Here is a 19,760-nt window from a genome sequence, read left to right as displayed (position 1 = left end):
GGCTTAATTATGCCATAAGCTAAGTGCTCTTGGGAATTACTTTATGTCATCGGATTATGGGTGGGAATGGGGTATTTAAAATTGTTATGATTTCGAATACCACAATGCCGAGATCTATAACTCTTCCTGCAAGAGATCTCTTGCTGTCTTCTATTTTTCTATCTGCTATATTCCTGTGTCTCTCTCTCTGCATTTCCTTTAATCCCCCACAAAAACCCTCAACTGTGCCTTGCTGCTATATGCTATGTGGACACCCACTATATCTGACATTGCATCTCACACACTCGCATATATTTACAACTGTCTCTCTCTAATAACTTCTTCCATATCTTTCCCACTATTAGCCACAATATCGGTGTCGCATTATCAAAGCTTTGACACACCCTACACAAACTGGACAAAACACTAAATGAAATGCCCAGCCAAGCCACACAAAACTCAATTAAATAAAAAAGCAAATAAACAAACGCATTAAGCACTAACTAAAGCCACTTATTTAAAGCCCTCAGCACCTGTCAGTCACTCGTAATTCTTTTGCTTAATCTAATGAAAAGGGCTCACTCGAGAGCCCCCTAAAACACACTGCACCACCAACAGAGCAACCACAAATGGTAGAAATCTGCAAGACCGAAAACCAAAAGACCTTAAAACCTTTGTAAATTATACAAGAAACCAAAAATAGGAATACCTGCAAATTGAGCTTAGCAACAAGTATTTAAATACAAAAAGTAAAATGCATTAAAGCAAGACTACAGTATGTACCACACTATAAAACACCACCAACAAAAAAAACATCACTCACCACTGGTAAGAATGCAAAATGAACTTGAGTTGAGATTGACATTGAGTTGCGTTTGGCATTTTGGTTTCTTCTTTTTCCACCTTAATTAGCGCCATATACCTGGAATTCTTGATTCCAGCTAGCTGCATGCATGCCACTTAATTAGCGCCCACTTTCACACACGATTACTTGGTAGTATCCGTCTATATATACATATGTAGGTGCCTCGCTTGCATGTTTGCGAGCTGCGAGAAAGCGAAAAAGCCGAAATCTCATTACACACTCATCCAGGCTCACGTACTCCCCGATAATCCAGTGGAGGAGTGTCCTGGGAGCTGGAAACTTCTCGTCTCGTCTGTGCAGCTGGGCTGGGTCTTATTTGAGCTTATAGATGCTATTTTCACAGCCCAAGCAAAAAAAAAGAAGGGAAAGTTGCCCAAAATGTACGAGCGAACACAAAAGCCAGCAAATTTGTGTTTAAAATGCAAAGCTCAAAAGGGGAAGCCCCCTATATTACCTGTTGGCTTCTTCGCAACAGTTCGCCGCCCTCATAAACCCTTCAACGCCCCGTCGAAATAGCTCAGCCTTGAAATTAACTTTTCAAAAGCGAAGGAAATGCGAAATATGAAAACTCACAGAGACAGAACCCAAGAAATACAAAATGAAACGCGATAACAGAACAAAGCCGAAACTCGCATTTCCCAGAGCCACAAACAAGCCGTTAAATATGAAAATAAGCAGCGTCTGTGTCTGGAGAAAGTCCTCTGCACACTTAGGGATATGTACATATGTACCCCCTATACCATTTGTGTATATGCTGTATACGGGAATTGACAGCTCCATTCTCGCTGGGGAACCTTGCTGGCAAGAAGTCCCTATTATTGTGCTTGCTCAGCAAAAAGTCGGCTGTCTTTGCCAATATGTTTTCTCGTTTTGCTTCTCGTTTTTCTTTCCCTTACATTCGATTCGATTTTCTTGCTCGACAGTTATTATTAAGCCGCTTAGCGATTGCCTTGCCTTCCGTTTCCGTTTTGCCTTTTACGCACTTTCATATCCGCTGGGCTCAAAAACACACCACAAGGAAAAACACACTCGAGAGTATATAAACGCAGCTGTCGCCAAGTTTATTTGACGTTTATTTTATTTTTGGCTGGTGCACAAAAATACTTGAACTTTTGCCATAATCCTTTTTCCGATTTGAACGCACGGGGGGCAACAAATTTGTACATCGTGCTGTGTGCCCAATTGATTGAATGATTGATTGACTGATTGGCAGAGCCGATAGGGATAACTCACCACCAAATCTTGTATAAAATTACGCAGATTGAGTATAATAACAGTTTTTAAGGCAGGGGGAATATTGAAGTCATATTCACTTCTACTTCTTAATTTACACAATAGGCCTCACGCTGTAAAACTATCCCTTCTGTATTCTGCGGGTAACCAGTACACAAGGATACCGCAGACTGTTGGGATAGTATTTTGGAAACATATAATTTTTGGGTGAAATTCATTGCTTACCTATGAGCACCAGAATAAAAATATTGAAGGTTACATAGCAGACATGCGATAAGGTATAGCCAACATACAAGCTGGTTATTAGAACACCACAACGACCCATCATAGTGGTAAGGGCAAAGGCTTTACCCCTGGAAAGTAGTAAGATTTACGTAGCTGTTCATCACATAGAGCTAATATTACCTAAGATGAGTGGGTACGAGATCTATGAGCAGGGAACTTGTCAACCTGATACAGCACGTGGGTGGATCTATTATGGCAAAAAAACTTATAAGTATCAGGGTAGGATGCTTCATAAAGTTTAAGGTCACACAGCCCAACATCGCAATGGCAACATAGAGTAAGATGATCGTTCGACGATTGAGACAAATCAATAGGAGACTGGTAACTATGAAGAGGAGAAGAACGACGAATCCGTGGATAAGAGGATCCTCCATTTCCTCATACGTTAGGTAGCACTATAAAACATAGAAATAGTAAGTACAGCCTGACCTGTACAAAAAAAAATACTTACACCGCGGCTTGTACTTGTAGTTTTCCCCTTCAAGTGATCACAAACCGTCAGGGGCTCTGTAAGATGACTGGTGAGAACTCTAATTCGCAGCATCCAAATGGGCAGAGAGAAGGATCTAAAAAATAGAATTAAATAAACCAGATATAATAAAGGCTTTAGCCCAACTCACAGTCCAGACAGGGCGAAGAAGACGTAAATGAAAATACACATGATTTTGACATATTTTGTCATAAGAGTCCTGATATCTTGACATGGGCCGAAATACTTTGACCTGATCCCAAAAGAAATGCTTTAAGATTCGAAACTGAATCAAAATCGAAACCTTACATGTTGCGCAGGCGAGGTTGTGTGAGTGAGTTCACACCCAAGCTTTCCAGAGTGACATTCTTGCCCTTGTTCATCCGACAGACCCTCTCCATAACCTTCATGGCCTTCTCCTGCTTGCCAACTGATAGATAGTACTTAGGACTCTCGGGCAGGAAAATTAAAATGATGATTCCGATAACTCCAGGCAACTGGTTACACACGAGCAGGATACGCCAGCCACTGGGCTTGATGTGCAAGGGCAACACAGCTCCAGCCAGAGCTGAAGGAAGAAGAAATCTGCTCATCTGAAGAGGGTATTATATAGATACTTACACGGCACATAGATGAGACTCAAACCAATGGCATAGCTCATAATGGTCAAAACCCTGGGTCGCAGGGAAATCTTTGTGAACTCGCTCAAGTAGGTCAGGCAACAAACCACGGAGGCCGAGAGACTTGGAAGATCCAGGAGATCGAGGTAAATACATTTAGGATCTGAAGAACCATCTATACTACTCACAAGAAACCCGCCAGCACACGCAGAGCGAAGAATCCCCAGTATTCGGGCATGAAAGCAGACAGAATGGATAATATGTTTGAGCCTATTGCCGTGGTCAAAATCACTTTGCGTCTTCCGTAAACATCCGACATTTGGCCCCATAGGAAACAGGACAACATCTGGGCGGTGAAGTTTCCCGCCATTAACCAGGCCAATCTCTTGTCGTGGATTTCCAGTTCACAACTTGCCCCGGCAAGCACCACACCGATGCCCAGCTGCTCGTTGGTAATCCATATTTGCAGCACAAGGCAGCAAAATAAAATAATAAACTGCATCTTGCCGAAACCTGTAGGTGAAAAAACCCAAGGTTCAGATCATAAAATCATCTGAAGGATGGCGAAGGACTTACCCAATTCGGCAAACACGTCATCAATGTCACTCATCGTAAGCACTTACCATCTTATAATGTATAAATGTATAAAAAGTTCGTAATATTCAAGGTTTGAAGGAATCAAGAAATGAAACATAAATACGGATTGCTAGGCCAATATAAAATATATCTGTTTTAAAAATGAGTGGTTCAAATAAAGTACTTTTAAGGTCAACATCTTTATTGCATGATAAATCTAGACTACACAAGAAAGAATAGCTTCTTGGACTTTCAATCAGTTCTGGAAGATTTATCAGATCAATTTTTGAGCCTAAACGACGGAGCCCATATTCCAGAGTTGAATAGATTTTTGTTACCATTTAACAACCAGGAGAAGTCGCGATTACGTTACCTGAAAAAGCAAGTTTAAAACAGCTAAAACGAAAGACCATGCCTTACCTCGTAAAATCCATAACTTTATATATTTTATATAAAAACACGCACATTTAATTTGACTATGATTTTAGGCCTTTGGGTTGAAAGACAGCCAAAACAATGCAAACTGCAAGTAAAGAGGTTATCTTTAAAAGCCGAACCATAGAGATGTCGATCCAACTAACCTGCCAAAACGAGGATGAAAATGTTAAAGGTTACATCGCAGGTGACTCTTATCAGCATTCCAATCATGGTGCTGCCCAAGACGCCTCCAAAACGCGCCAGGGATCGCACCATGCAGATTGCCTTGCCTCGCAAATGGGTGGGCATGCAGTCCACCAGCGCCGACGTGGCCAACGGGATGAGGACACCGGGTAGGACCATCATGAGCGTGAAGAAGATCAGCACCAAGGTGGGCTCCCTAAGAGCATTTAGCGAAATGCCCAGGACGAACGCAATCAGGAGGTGCAAGGCAATCACATACTTCCTAGGCAGGCACTGTAGCAACAGCGAGGACAGAATGAAGCAGCTCATATAGGTCAAGCCATAGTAGATGGGATCGATGAAGTTGCTCATCACGTCGTTGCAAGGTGGCGGCCCTGCCTCCGTCCCGTTAACCACCTCAGGCTCACGTTTCATTAAGGTGGGGTTGTTATTGATGAGCTCGCATAATCTATTGTGACCCGAGTTGTCCATGTTGCGGATAACCGGAAACCAGATGCCCAATCCAATGGATCTGCGAAAGTTGGGATCATTAATTTAGTTGAATTTTAAAATAGAACCCCTTTTAAATTCTGTTCAACTTTTTGTAAGGGTTACCTTAACTCAGGGTTACCTTAACATAGGGTTACCATCACTTAGGAATACCTTTAGTCATGGTTACCAGAACAAAGGCTTTCTTAACATATGACTATCTTAAGTAAAGGTTAACTTAACTTAGGGTTAACTTTACTTACATAGATGTGACATGTCCTACACAAAAATAATAATCATACCGAATTTTAGTAACGAAATGCGTTTCATCTCGGTAAGATTAACCTACACGTAATAAGTTGGATAGTTAAAAATACTGTGTAGCTAATGATTCTTAAAGTAAAGCCAGAAAAGCTGTATAACCCATAAAGCGATCTATTATAGGATCAAAATTAGTGTTGTACACTTTAAGCACTCACACGAAGAATATCCCAAAGATAAGCGTAAGACAGAGAATAAATTTGCCGACGTAGGGGCGCTGGAAGAGCCGTATACTCTCGTCCCACAAATTCTTCCAGAAACCCTCCCTAAGGATAGTTGTCCTGGGAACTTCTATTATGGATATGTCGAAGTCCTCCCACTTTTTCTTGTTCATCCGGCAAATCCACTGGAGGGCCGCAATGGCCTTCTCCTCACGCCTGACGGACATGAGAAAGTACGGGGTCTCCGGCACCAGACAGATACCCAAAAGAGCTATCCAGCCAGGGATCTCGATGAGGAACATTAGGAATCGCCAGGCCCGCATGTCGTAGCTGCTGCTCAGGGTCACACTGAAATTTTGGGGCAGGATGCTCATGCCCATCAGTGGGCAGTAGATCAGAGCAGCGCTCTGCGATTGGGAGCAAAGGGTGACGGCCAAAGGTCGCCACTTCGGCGCATGGAACTCCGTGAGGAAGCCCACCTGTAAGGAGGCCACTCCGGAGAGGCTATACGAGACATTGGGGGATGGTTAGACTGGAAACTGCTTTTAAGGAACCACTTACAAGATTCCCACAATCATCCGCATCACGGACAGCGAATAGAGCTCCGGCATAAAGGCAGAGATCATCGAAAAGCATAGTCCTCCGATTAAACCTATCCGGATAATGAACTTTCTGCCGTACCGATCCGCCAGGAGGCCAATAAACAATCCGGAGGCAACCATTCCACCTAAAAGGGAGTTGGCCAATAGGGTCTTCTCACCTCGGGAGGTTGCGAAATCGCAGGACGTCAAAATCACCAGATAGCCAGCGCTCATGGACTCCGACACAGAGTACATGTAGACGAAGAAGCTCACGATGAAGATTATCACCTGACCACACCCATAACCTGGTGGAGATCGTTGGAATGTTCGAGTGTCAGTAGCCAAAGTCTATGTGGTTTTACCCATGGTCAATAGGGCGGTGTCCACATCCATTGTCGGCATCTTGGAATCTAAATAAATTCACCTTGCAAAATAACTGAGAAACATAATGAAACATGCAAAAATAGACGACTGATTTTCAAAATCAATTGTGATTTAGATGTTGTGTAGCTGCATGCTTTGTTCAGTGTAGCTTTCCCTTTTTTCTAATCTTAGTCCTGTAACACCTTTCATTCTACGCCCCCAGAAGCCAGTGATGGGAAACACTGAAAGAAATTAGGATAGCTAAAACGAGATCTAATAAAAATAAATATTTAACAGAAACTATAAAATTCTATTTGATCGCTTTATAAAATTGCATAATATTTGCCTTAACAACTTGATAGTGCTGCTTTATATGTACAATCTATGATAATTTAAAGTTATATAAAGTTATTTAATTATTTAACATTGCGATAATAAACAATCTATTTTTAAACGTAATCTTTCAATTTGATAGCTTTACGATAACAATAACGGAGTTTTAAAAATAATATTTAAACTATCCTATCCATAAATCATAAGCTCATATGAAATTCAATACAGCAATAAACTGCATGTTATACCTTATAGAGGTCTGCGAACGTTATGATCTTAGATCTATCGGTAGTTTGCCGGAACCCGCTACACAGGTAGCATTATAGTGAGTGGTAGTGTTCCCATCACTGCCAGTAAAACTTGATACTTTGAGTTGAGTTCAAACGCGTTTAATAAACTTCCAACAGAATGCTCTAACCTCTGATTTTCACCTGAACAGGTGCCAGTCGCGTTGGATTGCCGAGCGGACCGAATAGTCGCAAGAGTTCCGTTCTGGACTTGTCGCAGCAGCAGCAGCAGCAGTTGCAGCAGCTGCAGCAGTTGCAGTTGCAGCAGCAGCAGTACTTGCAGCAGCAACTGCCCATGGGCGTGGGCAATGCGGACACCAGTCCGCCCTCCGAGGACGAGGACAGGCGCTACAGGCCGCGCTGGAAGGGATCGGGAAGCCAGCTGCCGCCCCAGAGTACCAAGCAGGTGCTCTCCCGGCTCAAGCAGGCCGCCTCCACCTCGAATGTGGCCCAGGTGGACTCGAGTCGACAGGGCCAACTGCTGCCCACCAATCCGATGCAGCAGCAGCAGCGTAAGGGCAGCATGTTCCAGTTGGGCGAATCCCAGGCTCTGCAGGCCGTCCAGGGTCCCACCACCACGACCACGCTGCAGAGGAAGGGCAGCATGTACGTGGCCAAGGTCACCGAGACCCCGCCCCTGGGCACGCCCACCCGCAAGGGCAGCGTCTACCAGAGAAGTGGAATGGGATTCGGACTGGGTGTGGATAGCCCCGGACCCGACAGTCCGCAGCGGAAGCAGAGCGTGGTCAAGACCCTCAGCGGGAGCTATGTCAACACATCCACCACCACAGGTGGGGAGTCCAGCTATGGCCTGAAACTGGGACCCTCGCAGATCCATCCCAAGGGCTACCGCCTGACCACCGCGCGTTACGGGGAACTCAAAATGGGATTCGTCAAGATCAAGGGCAACGTGGAGGTGGAGGTAAGTGAACTTCAGTTCCAACAAAAAATAGTTATAAGATCTTAAGTTCCAAAGATCCTGAGAATAGAAACCTAGAAGCTTAAATATTTTAATGAAATTCCTACAATACAACTTTTTAAGTTAGGAGACTTCAAAAATAAGTTTATAATAACACATTCGCAATACACAACCGAAAAGTTATATATTTTTTAAAGAACTTATCCCTTGATTATAGCCTAGCTTACAATGTATCAAAATAGGACTTCGACTGTTATGAGCAAGGAGTTTCGGCTTATGGGTCCCTGGGAGATGTCCATTAAACACACATATTTTATTGCCCCTTATGCTATACCTCGTTTCCAGCTAATCTGCGCCCGTAACATTGTCAACGAGGACTGCGAGACTCCGCCGGATACGTACGTGAAGTGCTACATCAAGGACGGGGACCGCCTGCGCCACAAGAAGAAGACGCGCGTAGTACGCCACGCGGCGGAGCCCATCTACCGGCAGACCATTAAGTACCAGGTGAGCAAATGGCCCATTGTTGTAGCGCCTGGCAGGTGACGATGATGATGATATGATGGTGGTGATGGGGATGATGATGGCCCCACCATACTGATGCCTGACCATGGCCACGTCAGGATGTTATTACCTGCTGCCTGCATTGTAATGCGATTAATGGCTGCTGGCCGGACCGCATCGACGAGGCCAATTTCCGCGAACAGCGGGTGGCTGACAGATGGCATTAACCCTCTGTATACCCTAGAGAACTCAAACTTTTTCAAAGTAACTGAGCTGAAAAATATTCTGTAGAATTTTAGAAATTTTAAAAATGAGTTGGGAGAGCTAACAAAATATTTAAAAGCATCATTAGATCTAATATCAAATCATCAGAAATTTCTTTATCATTCCTAATATGAGTTTCAATTTGAAGTTATTTTTTGTTTAGACCAAAATACTGTCGACTTTCTTAATTTGTTTTATTTCTTGGAGAATATTCTTTTAATTAAAATATTATTATTTAAAAGTTAGTTTGCCCATTTGAAATATTTTATTAAAATCTATTAATGTTGTATGGTCAAAACAAAGGTCCTTAAAGTTCCCTGGGTACACAGAGGGTTAACTTTTCACAGGTGGATGCGCCCCGTTGGGCACGTGCCATATTTTTATTGGAGGCCATGTAATTACCCAAACGAATAACGCATAACGATAACGAATTTCCATGCAAATGCAGAGCTCGGACGTCTTTGGGCGCAACATCGTCATCATGGTGTGGCAGCGGTGCGTGGGCTTCGAGCACAACCAGGGCCTGGGCGGCACGGAGGTGAACCTGGACAAGGTGAGCATCGGACAGCCCATCAGCGGATGGTATCCGCTCTTCCCGATGCACAGCTACGGAGGCTCCGATTCGGACAACTCTCCCTGACCGAACAACCCACTAATCGCAGTCCGCAGCCAGTGCCGAGGTCGAAGTTCCCTGGAACCGGAGGAAATCGGTATCGGAATGCCACTGCAAGCTCAATTTGTTAGCGCCTAAGAAATGGACACCATACTATATATATTGTTACTCTGAGATATGCAGATATAACCCATAGAAGCATTACGTCCCCTGTATGTATTAGTTATTAGTTAAATGAGCTTAGCACGGGCTGGCAGGTGGTTATGTTACACCAAATACTATACACATTCGTGGTGAGAGAGCTTTGTAAGTAAGGTACACAGGTAAGGCAGCACTAAAGTGGGGGGAGTACGAGTAGTACCCATATCAGACAGCACAATAATTGAGGAATCGGAGTACCAGAAGCATATAGTATATACACGCGTTTATATATTTTTGCTTGTTGTGTTTGTGAAAGTTTAATGACGTTCGCATTTGAATGGAAGTGGGATTGAGGAATGGAAACGAAACGGGCACCAAAACAATAATGTTGAAATTTCGAGGCAACGAAGTGGGTGAGCACTCACCCCACAGAGAGGGATTTAAAGCTTGGTAGCTAACAGAGGCATACTTGTAACCTAATAAGTGTTAATTAAATGTTGCGCAGAAAATAAAAACCGAATAGGCTAGCCCCAACTATCCGCACAGCTGACAACCCCGCCAAGGTTTCAACTGCTCCACAAACACAAAATCTGAATATCTAAAGGTCTATAAAGCTGAGCCTCTAAAAATCGGACTATCTGAATATCCCAAAATTTGAAAATCTGAAAATCTAAAAATCGAACGAAATGAATCTAGTTTAAATCGACAATCTTTATGGGTGTGTGCTTGTGTGGATGTGAGAAGTGAGTGCGATTTAAGAGTGATTAAGACGAATTTACTGTAGTCATTTTATGGTAGGGCATTGATTGCAACACAGCAGATTAAAGACATCCCCCTCTTCCTGTTTCTCCCACTTTTCCCGCTCTTCAAAACTATCCAATAGGATTTTCAGCCACACAAAACAGGACAATCTCGTGTAATGAAAAAAGTGAAAAATTTACATTTTCGGAACTTGTGTGTAAATCTAATATCTATTAATCAGCGTACAGCCTAACGACTTGGAGTTTCAAACTAAAGTTACAAACACACATATAGATTTATTTATACAACGCTTACACTTGAGTCGTATTACCTAGAGTACTTAAGCTGCAAAGACATTGTGGAACTTTTACTGTCCTAACACTTTTAACGCTAGTCACGGTTTCTAAAAGGTCCTTAAAAACAAACCATTTCTTGTGCGAAACTTAACGACTCTTTAACCGTGACAGCAACTATATATCCGTATCTGCATCTGTATCTGTTTCAAGGGCAGCTGCGGGCCTTTCTTATTGTTAGATGTTGCTTTAAAAAACCCAAAGAGAAAATACTTAGTACCAGATAATCCATTGTTGTATCTTGTAAGTACTTGGTAGTTGTCAAGGTAGTCAGGGTAAAAGAAATATTCCTGTTTTATTTCGGTTGGCTAATTACTCTTCACAATCTGGCTGTTGTTTTATATACCTAGTTGGGTAACGAAAACTAAAATGGTTGTGCTATCTCAAAATTAAAACTACTTACTAATGTTCGACTCGTTGATGGAGCTATTTCTCCGGCTAAGTGAGCCGCTGTCAACTACTCTTAGGTACTTTTTGGTCTTTTCTACTAAATAACTCTAATACTACGACTTTTATTACTTATTGTACTTAGCCGGGAGTTGGTATCGAGGACTTTGAAAACTGTAAAAATAACACCATATCAGCGTGTAGCGTTGGGCTGGAATCTGGGGAGGATTGCGCTTCAAAAGTGCCGAGTGGGCTGTAGCAAGGCTTATAAGAATACAAATCTACTACTTGTTAAAAAATAAATTAGCCATTACCTGCGTACACTATGTAAAACAATATACACAGATGTGAACTATATGAATATGAACGTACATATTATATATTATTATATTTAAAATAACTGTAGAAAAACCAAAAGAGACCCACATTATATGTATATCAAATTGAGTTTCAATAAACATCAAATATTTATTTGAAGTTGTCTATTATTCATGGATTTTTCTATTTTGTTGAAGGTGGCTAAAAAAAAAATAATAATACCTCTAAGAAAATGTAAACTGCGTTTGTAAATTTAAATGTACAGGATAAACATATTGCTTTTAATTCAACCAGCAACTTAAGATACATACAATTTTTTGATTGGTAACAGGCAACGAAAAATAAACTAACACTTCACTTAATTTCTAAATTTCCCAATGGTGCTGGGAGCGGAACTGCCTGCCGGAGTAGAGCCCACAACAACTCCTCCGTTGTTCAGCAAAGCCGTAAGTGTGGCGTGCGAGGAGCTGAGGGTGGAACTGGCAGCCAGCTTGGTCTTAAGCGGCGTTGTCGTGCTGCCCACCACCTGTCCCTGCAAGCAGGGAGTGGGAGAAGCAGCCGGGAGTTCCTTTAGCACGGTTTCTTCAGACGGCGGCGTGGCTACTTGTTGTTGCTGCTGCGCTGAGGCGCCCTGCAGCAGAGCATTCCTCAGATGACTGTTGTTGGCATTTCCCGACTGCTGCTGGCTGGGCATAATATACGAATTGGTTATAAGCCCGCGGCTCTTTATATTCAGATCCACAAAAAACAGGCGCATCTTGTGTATCATGGCTTCGGTCACACTAAACGTGAGCATCATGCTGAGATCAATGTTGGTTTTGTGGCGATACAGGTCGTGAGTTTGCTGCAGACGGCATACTTCATCGTAGATTAGAAACAAGAACCGCGAGCTGCGATTCTCGGCTGGTATAATGCCCCGAGTGGCCAGCCACTCCCTGTCCTCGCCATCCGGCAGGTAGCGTATCAATTCCGGATGCTTGCTGGCCAAACGCTCTTTACCGTCAGTGCCAAAACCAAACGCTAGGTTGGCCTGCACATCCAGCACAAACTTGGTGGTGGTGGAGATCTGAGCGGTGTTCCAGAATATCTGCCGTCGGACAGGAGTGGGCAGAGTGCCACCCACCAATGGAGTAACCGCGGGGCGATGCTGCTGTTGCTGTTGGTTTTGCGTTTGAGTTTGTGTTTGTTCCTGCTGCGGCTGCAAGGGCTGAACTGTTTGCAACTCCGGTTGTTGGAGCAGAAGAGGCTGAGGTGCAGGTTGTTGGTTCTGGGTGGGCAACTGGTTGACCGTGGTGGCCGTGCAGGGCATCGGTTTGGTGGCCACAAAGCCCGTGTTTGGAGCAAATACTTTGTTAACTTGGTTAATCTCTTGCTTAGCTGTGCGTTTGAGAGCCATGCGCTGCTGCTCCGTAGCGCCAGCCACCAAACGATGCTGGCGCACAAAGGTCGTGTACTGAGCCTTAGCGTTTTCCAACAGAGCACATGATGACATCTTCTGCAACGTTTCCTCGTTGACTGTATGCTGACCAAGGTTCTCCTTGATGTTGCCAAAAGCGGGCTTAAAATAGTTCTGGTTTAGTAAGATGAGAGGAATTAAAAAGCAGTTTCATTTGATAGTAATCATTAACCTACTTGCATGTATCGTTTGATTATCTCGTTGACCTCCGCATCGAAGGCTTGTTGTACAGTAATCCTAAGAAGTTCCAGAGCTCTCATGGCGGACTCTGCACTGCCGCCGCTTTCCGTGTTATGTGAACCACCAAGTCTTTGGCGAATGCGTTGCAACATGTTCTCCGCCATGTCTGGTGTGGTTACATATTTCTTAGGGATAATCAAAAGTTAACTTCTCTGGTTCAAGAAGAAATAAACTCATAGTTACCTGCGAGGACTCCGCATCCGAGGACGTGGACTCGCCCAGCAGGGACAAGGTGATTGTGTTGCTCTCTGCTGCCGCATCCTTCTCCGCCTGCTTTCTTACCCCATCCACCGGACTGGCCACCCGTGTGTCCATTGAATGAGTGGTTTGATTGGAACAGTCGGAGTCGTCTGAGGAGGAGTTTGCTGCCTGCAGCTGCATGCCCGGAGAAGAACGCTGCTGCACTTCGTTCGCTGATGTGGTGTTGCTGTTTAAGGAACCCCCCACATCGGTGGGGATTTTCCAACTTCGCTGAATGACCATTATTGGTTAGATAAATTTTGTAACAATTTTAACAAGTTTTGTTGCTGCTGGGCTGGCCGCAATCTGGGCTGGTTTTCCTGGGCGCGAGCTGAGCCTGTTTGTCCAGGGCCGAGTTTTCACTGCGCCTGCGCAGGAAAGTCACCCTCACACCGCCGCTCATTTTGCCTAGCAGACGTCAGCTGCTGGCGGCTCCGCACAGTCCATGTCGAATTCACCGAGCTCCAGGCGCCTCTGGTGATCGAGGACTCCCTTTAGGTCGGCGTACTCATCGCTGTCAGCTTCCTCGTCCGCCTCCATGGTTACCTCAGGCTGCTCCTTGACTTTAACTGCCTTTCTCTGCTCCTTTAGTTTGTTCCTATGCTCTGTCAATTTGCGATCAAACTCATCCATGTACTGCAAAGCCTGGTTGGGTTGGTAATCCTCGGGAGCCGAATAGCTCTTACTCACGGGCAATCCCAGAACATCCATCATCATAAAGGGAAACAGCCAGCACACTAATGGAGTTACTTGGCACACATAGCTGGCTTCTTTGTGGTAAAACAGGAAACCATCTAGGGGCGGCTTGTTCTCCGGGAAAACCGGATACTTGTGCAGGACCTGCTCCACAGCAGAGGTGTCCTCGAAGTCGTGGTGGTCCAGGAGCACAAAGGGCTTCTCGTTGTGCTCGGTAAGTTTGGAAAAATCATTCTCCTCGAAGCGGGCGCGCAGCCAATAGAAGCGAAAGGATGCCTCGCAGTCCTGCAAGTCCTGTTGGCCGAATGATATGGCATCTAGGACATAGAAGGTGTCCGCATCCTCCACGTAAACGCAGTCAAGGATTGTCTGGCCCTTTTGGAGCTGCCAGTCGCCAGGTAGAGAGGATCGCATATCCATGAACATCCAGCCGCCTTTGGAGTAGACTTTTGTGATCCCCTTGCTGGCCACCACGAGGCATCTCTTGCCCACGGGACAAGGAACCAGCAGCCACTCGCCGAGATCCTCGGGCTTATGGCGCAGCCACTCGGAAAGTTGTGGTCTGTAGGGGATTCCTTTCTGGTGACCAGCACGTTTCCAGTTCTTCTTCTTCTTTGGCGGTTTTTCGCCGGGTTTTTGCAGTGGGCGGGAGTCATCCTGGTCCTGCTGGCGGCGCAGCTTCTGCTGCTTAAGGAGGTCCTTTTGGCGCTGCTTCTGCTGCTCGCCCATGTCCAGACCCTTCTTGTACAGGTCCTGAAAGCTCGAGTTCATTTTTATTGAGAACTTATAAAAACCAAAACAACAATATTTTGAGTAAGCCTATCGAGCAGTGTGACCGCGCCGACAATAATGAAATATACTACGCAGTAAGAATGAACACCATTTTAATTTAATTTTAAGATATCCCAAAACATATACATATATTTAAATCCTAGTGACTAAACCAATTTTTTATAATACAAATTTACTTGTAAAAAATATTGATTTTTATTGTATTGTTTCATATTAATTGTTCACGTCAAAGGGAGTGCACTGTATCACATTTGTCAGCTATTTTGTGTCTACTCATCTCTGGTCACACTGGCATTTTGCATTCTTGTTTTTGCATTTACTTTACCGGTATTTTTATAGAATAATAACAATACATTAACTTAAACTAAATGAAAACATGAATAAAGCCTCCCGACTTTTCTGCCCGGCTCTCATCACGCCCAAAAATGCGGTGGTCAAGCAAACGGATCAGCTGTCCCGCAGTCAGAAGGTGGGAATTCATTTCCATGCTGTTACGAAAGAAGTATTAACCGAAATCATATATGTATGTAAATATTTCCAGTTGCTGACCGAACTGGGACTGGTGAAATCGGGCAGTAATGGCACATACCAGATAATGCCCGTGGCCCAGCGATCGGTGGACAAGTTGATTGACCTGGTGCAGAGCAACATGCAACGGGCTGGAGGACACAAGATCACCCTGCCCATCCTGACGCCCACCGGGCTGTGGAAGAAGACAGGGCGACTGGAGGGAGACATCTCCGAGTTCTACATGGTGCGGGATCGCAGTGGCAAACAGTTCCTCATGAGTCCAGTGAGTGAGTGAGCAGATTTCCCGATTTCTGACTCAAATTTAACCTTATCTCATTGATTAGACCCACGAGGAGGCCGTGACAGCCATGCTGGCCACAACTTCACCCATTTCCTATCGCCAGCTGCCCCTGAGGCTGTACCAAATCGGCCCCAAGTTCAGGGATGAGTTAAAGACAAGATTCGGTTTGATGCGAGCCAAGGAATTCCTGATGAAGGACATGTACTCATTTGATGTCGCCGAGGAAACAGCCAGGGAAACCTACTCCACAGTTAGTGCCGCCTACGACAGGATGTTTAAACAGCTAGAGGTTCCATTTGTTAAGGGTAGATATGCTTAACATTTAGCTAAGGAAATCCTTTAACTCTAGAATACCCTTCTAGTAAATGCCGCCACTGGCATGATGGGCGGCAGTGTTTCCCACGAGTACCACTATGTATCGCCCGTGGGCGAGGATACCTTGCTGCAGTGCAACTCCTGTGGCTATGCGGGCAACTCTGAAGTCCTGGAAGGGGGGACAGTATCCCCGGCCAGCTGTCCCAGTTGTAAAAGCTTGGATTTAAAAGAAGTACGGGGAGTTGAGGTGGCCCACACTTTCCTGTTGGGCGACAAGTACTCCAAGCCTTTGGGCGCCACCTTTCTCAACACCTCCGGCAAGCCACAACCGCTAGTCATGGGCTGCTATGGCATCGGCATCACCAGGATAATTGCTGCGAGTCTGGAAGTGCTTTCCTCCGAACAAGAACTCCATTGGCCAAGGCTCCTGGCACCTTACGATGTGTGTTTAATAGGACCCAAGCAAGGCAGCAAGGAGCAGCCGGCTGCGGAGGTGATAGAGAACGAACTGTTGCTTAACGTGGGAGAACTCTGTGGGCACCAGGAGCTGCTGCATGACGATCGCAAGGAACTGACCATAGGCAAACGTTTGCTGGAAGCCAAGCGCTTAGGTCACCCTCTTACTATTGTGGTGGGGGCCAAGGCAGTCCAGCAGGATTCCCCCAAGCTGGAAGTGCACCTCAGTAAAGGCGAAAAACTTGAACTGGATCTTAGTGAAGCTTTAAAACTAGTATCAGAACACAGCCAACACAAAAACAGTCTCTTGAACGGAAGTTTTCATCGGGACGAAGAAGAAAGTAGAAGTCAATCAGTTGGCCATCAGCTTTAGCTTTATGCAATAAAGGTAACAATAACACACAACTCACAACCGCGCATCTAGACTGATTAAACTCAAATCAGCTCCGAGCTGCTCCCACTATCCGCACTAGTGATCCGCATAGTCGGGCTCCGGGATCTGCGGGTAGATCTGCACTTGGAGTTGCGGCTTGCGCGGCGGCGGTGGAGGCTTGGTCACCATGCTGGTGTACGACCAGGGCATTTGGTTGCGCAGCTCCTCGCTGACACGTGGATTAACCGGAGCGGGATACATCTCGCTGTAGCGATTGTTCAGCGGTGAAGTCACCGCCAGTTGTTGGACAGCTGGCGAAGGAGATCGTGGAGTTTGCGGCTCCGACGGAGGATAGTTCAGGCGATCGGGATGGGCCTCGGTGGTACGGTAGGTATTTATGTCCGGCTGCGGAGAAACCACATCCCTCTGCTGCTGAGGAATTTGCGGTGGCAGCACCAACACCGGCGACTGCAGAGTAGTGCGATCTCCTGGTCCAAATTGCTGCTGGGACTCTTGACGCTGGAAGTTCTGCTCCGAGGGACTGAAAATGGGCAGCGGCTTGGGGCGGATCTGCTCCGGATACTGAGGGCTCTCCAGCGGAGCCGAGGGTTGGATGGTCTCCACCACAGTTTCCTGCACCACTGGCTGGACAGGCGTAACCACAGGCTGAGGCGTCGGCTGGCGTGTGGGAGCCTGACTGTTGCTCAAGGCGGTTTTGGCAGCATTCTGCTGCGCCATGATTCCGGACAACGACAGACAAAAGCTGACTCCAATTATGTTCAGTAGCCAGATGATGCCCACGCGAGTTGTGAGGCACAGAAGAAGAATCGAAGGCGTCGAGAAGTAGACGCCGAAAGGTTCCATCAAGGTCCAGATAGTATTGGTAGTATCGGAATAGGCAATGCCAATGTAATCCAGTGCATCTTGCATAGACTATAATAGTACGGATTATAATTTATAAAGTATAAGTCATATAATTGATTTTCTTTACCGTTGTATGGCTCAAGTCGATGCCATGATACACCGAGGCCACCACATCGAGGATACTGCCTGCCAGCACGGACAGAAACCAGGGCCAGTAGACGACTCCGGAGATCAGCTTAGTGGTGCGATTACACAAAGTGGCTGCAATGAATCTTTGGTTATTAACCAGAATAACATAGTTTTCGAGAAACTCACTTATTACCAATACCGAAGTGGCCACCCAGAGGCCACTTACCACTGCATAGGTTATCATGAAGATGAACTCCCTGTTGGTTATGACGAAGGACTTAGCCCAATCTATGGTCAAGTCAACTTGTATGTTGTCTATCTTCAGCACCGGATCACCACATTCCTGCTCTGTTACGAAATGGGTTAATGGGAATTTTAAGAAAAGATTATTTCTTTATCAGCGGTGCCATTTTAATCTTTGTAAACATATTTATGATTTAATATTCGACAATCAGAACAGTTTTAAAATAACTTTAGATCCAAAGAAGTCCATACTAAGCCCATATGAACTCACCTGAAAAGTAAATAAGTTCCATGGCATATTTGAAGGGATTTTCGCTGAAGTCAGTGACCCCATCCGGGCACTCCCGGAAGGTAATGCCCCAGATGGAAAGGGCCAAATAGGCGGCTCCCTGGGCCTGAAAACCATTTCCGTCAAGTTACTGACTATTCCAAAAGGAATGTTTAATAATCTTTATAGCACTTACGAGTATGACAATCGCCATGAAGAGAATGAAGCACTTGGAAAACCCAGTGCCCATGCCCGCCATCTTGATGAGGTGCTATACTATAGTGCTCCTTTGACGGGGATATTTTCTGTTCCGGTGAGTGGGTTGTGCAACCTGTGATCGCAGGGCTAACCAATTGCCTACTCGATAAGACAACGCGTGCTCTGGGGCTATAAATTCAATTTGAAATTACAATTCGTCAATTCGTGCGAGAGATATCTAATCAGCTTGATTAGTTTTTTGGGGGATTTTGCATATGGAATCAGGATAGCTCAATCATTCCTGGGCCATTCTCTTGCTTCTTGCCGCACTTGAGGACAACTGTCTAATCTTTCGATTGTATGAATCACCAAAGGAAATTACGCTGTCGTCACTTCAATAAACCATACGCAATGGTACCCATTAACAACACTCTCACCAAATCACAAATTTTTATCTCACCGATGGAACACAATTCGCGTGTTTTTCGAAGTTTAAAAATGGAGGGCGAAACGCATTCGCCGACTGCCTCCTTTGCACTGAGCTCTTCCATAGAATGGCCATCGACTTTGGGTCTCCAAACGCTCCGCTCTTCCCCAGCGATAAGATAAACCTAATGAAATTTTAAGGGTTACACCTGTTATCAAAAGCACCAGCATGGATTGCTGACTACCCCAGATTGCACAATAGTAGAGTGCAAATATTTTGCTGATTTTGTAATACAAATTGAATGCCCCTTATCAACGAGCTTTTAGCTTTATCACTCAGAAAACATAGATATATCGGAGCGCAAATATAGGCGAACCTGCCCCCAGGTGGGTAAATAAATAAAAGTACATGACCAGTTAGCAGGAACTAAATTTAAACTCAGCTGATGAAGAGTTTATCAGAACAGAACGCCAAGTGGCTGACTTATCAATTTTCCGGCTCACGTTGCGTATACTCGATATTCGGACGCTCACCTTTTCGGCTCGTGTACTCAGGGCTATCATCTTCATAGGTTGTAAGTGATTGTGTAGGGGATTTCTTTGTCGTGGCTGATTCATAATACACCCAAGGAAGCACCTAAAAAATGTACAACCCACAACGCCGGTAATTATTTTGATAAACAATGTTTACTCTTCGAATAACATAAGGTAACCCATTCTAATTAATTCACACCTCAAAATGTTATTGAACCAACTACCGTTTTTACAACTTCTGGGGTGTAGACTATTTTTATTGAACTTATTTGCTTCTGGAAATGGGCAAAAAGTATGCCACTTAAAAGGTATAAATA

The 19,760-nt window shown here is 44.9% G+C and overlaps 7 protein-coding genes across 15 annotated transcripts in view; 2 read left to right on the top strand and 5 right to left on the bottom strand.

Annotated features, from left to right (window-relative positions):
* The window catches only part of LOC119555190 (regulating synaptic membrane exocytosis protein 2), a 67,361-nt gene extending 55,789 nt beyond the window's left edge, over positions 1 to 11,572 (top strand). For 5 of the 6 annotated variants that reach the window (XM_037866446.1, XM_037866445.1, XM_037866444.1 and 2 more), the window contains 3 exons: positions 7,315 to 8,084; positions 8,427 to 8,588; positions 9,298 to 11,572. In XM_037866446.1, coding sequence (XP_037722374.1) covers positions 7,315 to 8,084; positions 8,427 to 8,588; positions 9,298 to 9,489 — 1,124 coding nt within the window. In that variant the 3' untranslated portion in view covers positions 9,490 to 11,572. Of the gene's footprint in view, positions 1 to 344; positions 808 to 7,314; positions 8,085 to 8,426; positions 8,589 to 9,297 lie in introns of those variants that run through there. The other variant, XR_005219869.1, reaches the window with a different exon arrangement.
* LOC119555194 (synaptic vesicle 2-related protein) lies at positions 2,116 to 4,153 on the bottom strand. Of its 2 annotated transcripts, XM_037866451.1 has the most exons (10): positions 4,028 to 4,153; positions 3,640 to 3,964; positions 3,453 to 3,574; positions 3,141 to 3,399; positions 2,983 to 3,084; positions 2,814 to 2,928; positions 2,613 to 2,757; positions 2,483 to 2,549; positions 2,303 to 2,430; positions 2,116 to 2,247 (listed from the first exon to the last, which is right to left on the bottom strand). In XM_037866451.1, the coding sequence occupies exons 1-10, from the start codon at positions 4,059 to 4,061 to the stop codon at positions 2,186 to 2,188; spliced, it is 1,359 nt and encodes a 452-aa protein (XP_037722379.1). In that variant the 5' UTR covers positions 4,062 to 4,153; the 3' UTR covers positions 2,116 to 2,185. The 2 variants fall into 2 exon arrangements, with proteins under 2 accessions (XP_037722379.1, XP_037722378.1); XM_037866450.1 differs by having other exon boundaries at positions 2,483 to 2,757.
* On the bottom strand, positions 4,255 to 6,699 carry LOC119555193 (synaptic vesicle glycoprotein 2B). Its single transcript, XM_037866449.1, has 6 exons — positions 6,542 to 6,699; positions 6,160 to 6,484; positions 5,596 to 6,102; positions 4,609 to 5,159; positions 4,448 to 4,550; positions 4,255 to 4,400 (listed from the first exon to the last, which is right to left on the bottom strand). The coding sequence occupies exons 1-5, from the start codon at positions 6,579 to 6,581 to the stop codon at positions 4,504 to 4,506; spliced, it is 1,470 nt and encodes a 489-aa protein (XP_037722377.1). The 5' UTR covers positions 6,582 to 6,699; the 3' UTR covers positions 4,255 to 4,400; positions 4,448 to 4,503.
* Positions 11,573 to 11,687: 115 nt separating the features above from the next.
* LOC119555191 lies at positions 11,688 to 13,606 on the bottom strand. The gene is made up of 3 exons (XM_037866448.1): positions 13,282 to 13,606; positions 13,035 to 13,223; positions 11,688 to 12,972 (listed from the first exon to the last, which is right to left on the bottom strand). The coding sequence occupies exons 1-3, from the start codon at positions 13,579 to 13,581 to the stop codon at positions 11,761 to 11,763; spliced, it is 1,701 nt and encodes a 566-aa protein (XP_037722376.1). The 5' UTR covers positions 13,582 to 13,606; the 3' UTR covers positions 11,688 to 11,760.
* On the bottom strand, positions 13,587 to 14,880 carry LOC119555195 (snurportin-1). Its single transcript, XM_037866453.1, has one exon. The coding sequence runs from the start codon at positions 14,803 to 14,805 to the stop codon at positions 13,747 to 13,749; it is 1,059 nt and encodes a 352-aa protein (XP_037722381.1). The 5' UTR covers positions 14,806 to 14,880; the 3' UTR covers positions 13,587 to 13,746.
* A 245-nt stretch (positions 14,881 to 15,125) lies between these two features.
* LOC119554749 (probable proline--tRNA ligase, mitochondrial) lies at positions 15,126 to 16,813 on the top strand. 3 transcript variants are annotated; one of them, XM_037865774.1, is made up of 4 exons: positions 15,126 to 15,295; positions 15,368 to 15,619; positions 15,681 to 15,942; positions 16,000 to 16,813. In XM_037865774.1, exons 1-4 carry the CDS (start codon positions 15,203 to 15,205, stop codon positions 16,779 to 16,781), a joined length of 1,389 nt encoding a protein of 462 aa, XP_037721702.1. In that variant the 5' UTR covers positions 15,126 to 15,202; the 3' UTR covers positions 16,782 to 16,813. The 3 variants fall into 3 exon arrangements, with proteins under 3 accessions (XP_037721702.1, XP_037721705.1, XP_037721703.1); XM_037865777.1 differs by lacking the exon at positions 16,000 to 16,813 and having other exon boundaries at positions 15,368 to 15,623; positions 15,681 to 15,925; XM_037865775.1 differs by lacking the exon at positions 15,126 to 15,295 and having other exon boundaries at positions 15,485 to 15,623.
* On the bottom strand, positions 16,761 to 19,017 carry LOC119554750. The gene is made up of 6 exons (XM_037865778.1): positions 18,944 to 19,017; positions 18,482 to 18,672; positions 18,289 to 18,412; positions 17,961 to 18,122; positions 17,773 to 17,906; positions 16,761 to 17,714 (listed from the first exon to the last, which is right to left on the bottom strand). Exons 2-6 carry the CDS (start codon positions 18,542 to 18,544, stop codon positions 16,878 to 16,880), a joined length of 1,320 nt encoding a protein of 439 aa, XP_037721706.1. The 5' UTR covers positions 18,545 to 18,672; positions 18,944 to 19,017; the 3' UTR covers positions 16,761 to 16,877.
* Between the last annotated feature and the right edge of the window lie 743 nt (positions 19,018 to 19,760).

The sequence above is a fragment of the Drosophila subpulchrella genome, chromosome 3L (genome assembly GCF_014743375.2).
Source record: "Drosophila subpulchrella strain 33 F10 #4 breed RU33 chromosome 3L, RU_Dsub_v1.1 Primary Assembly, whole genome shotgun sequence".
NCBI classification, from domain to species: domain Eukaryota; kingdom Metazoa; phylum Arthropoda; class Insecta; order Diptera; family Drosophilidae; genus Drosophila; species Drosophila subpulchrella.
The sequence above is the reverse complement of the archived record's forward strand: the minus strand, read 5'-3'. Positions and strand labels throughout refer to the sequence as shown.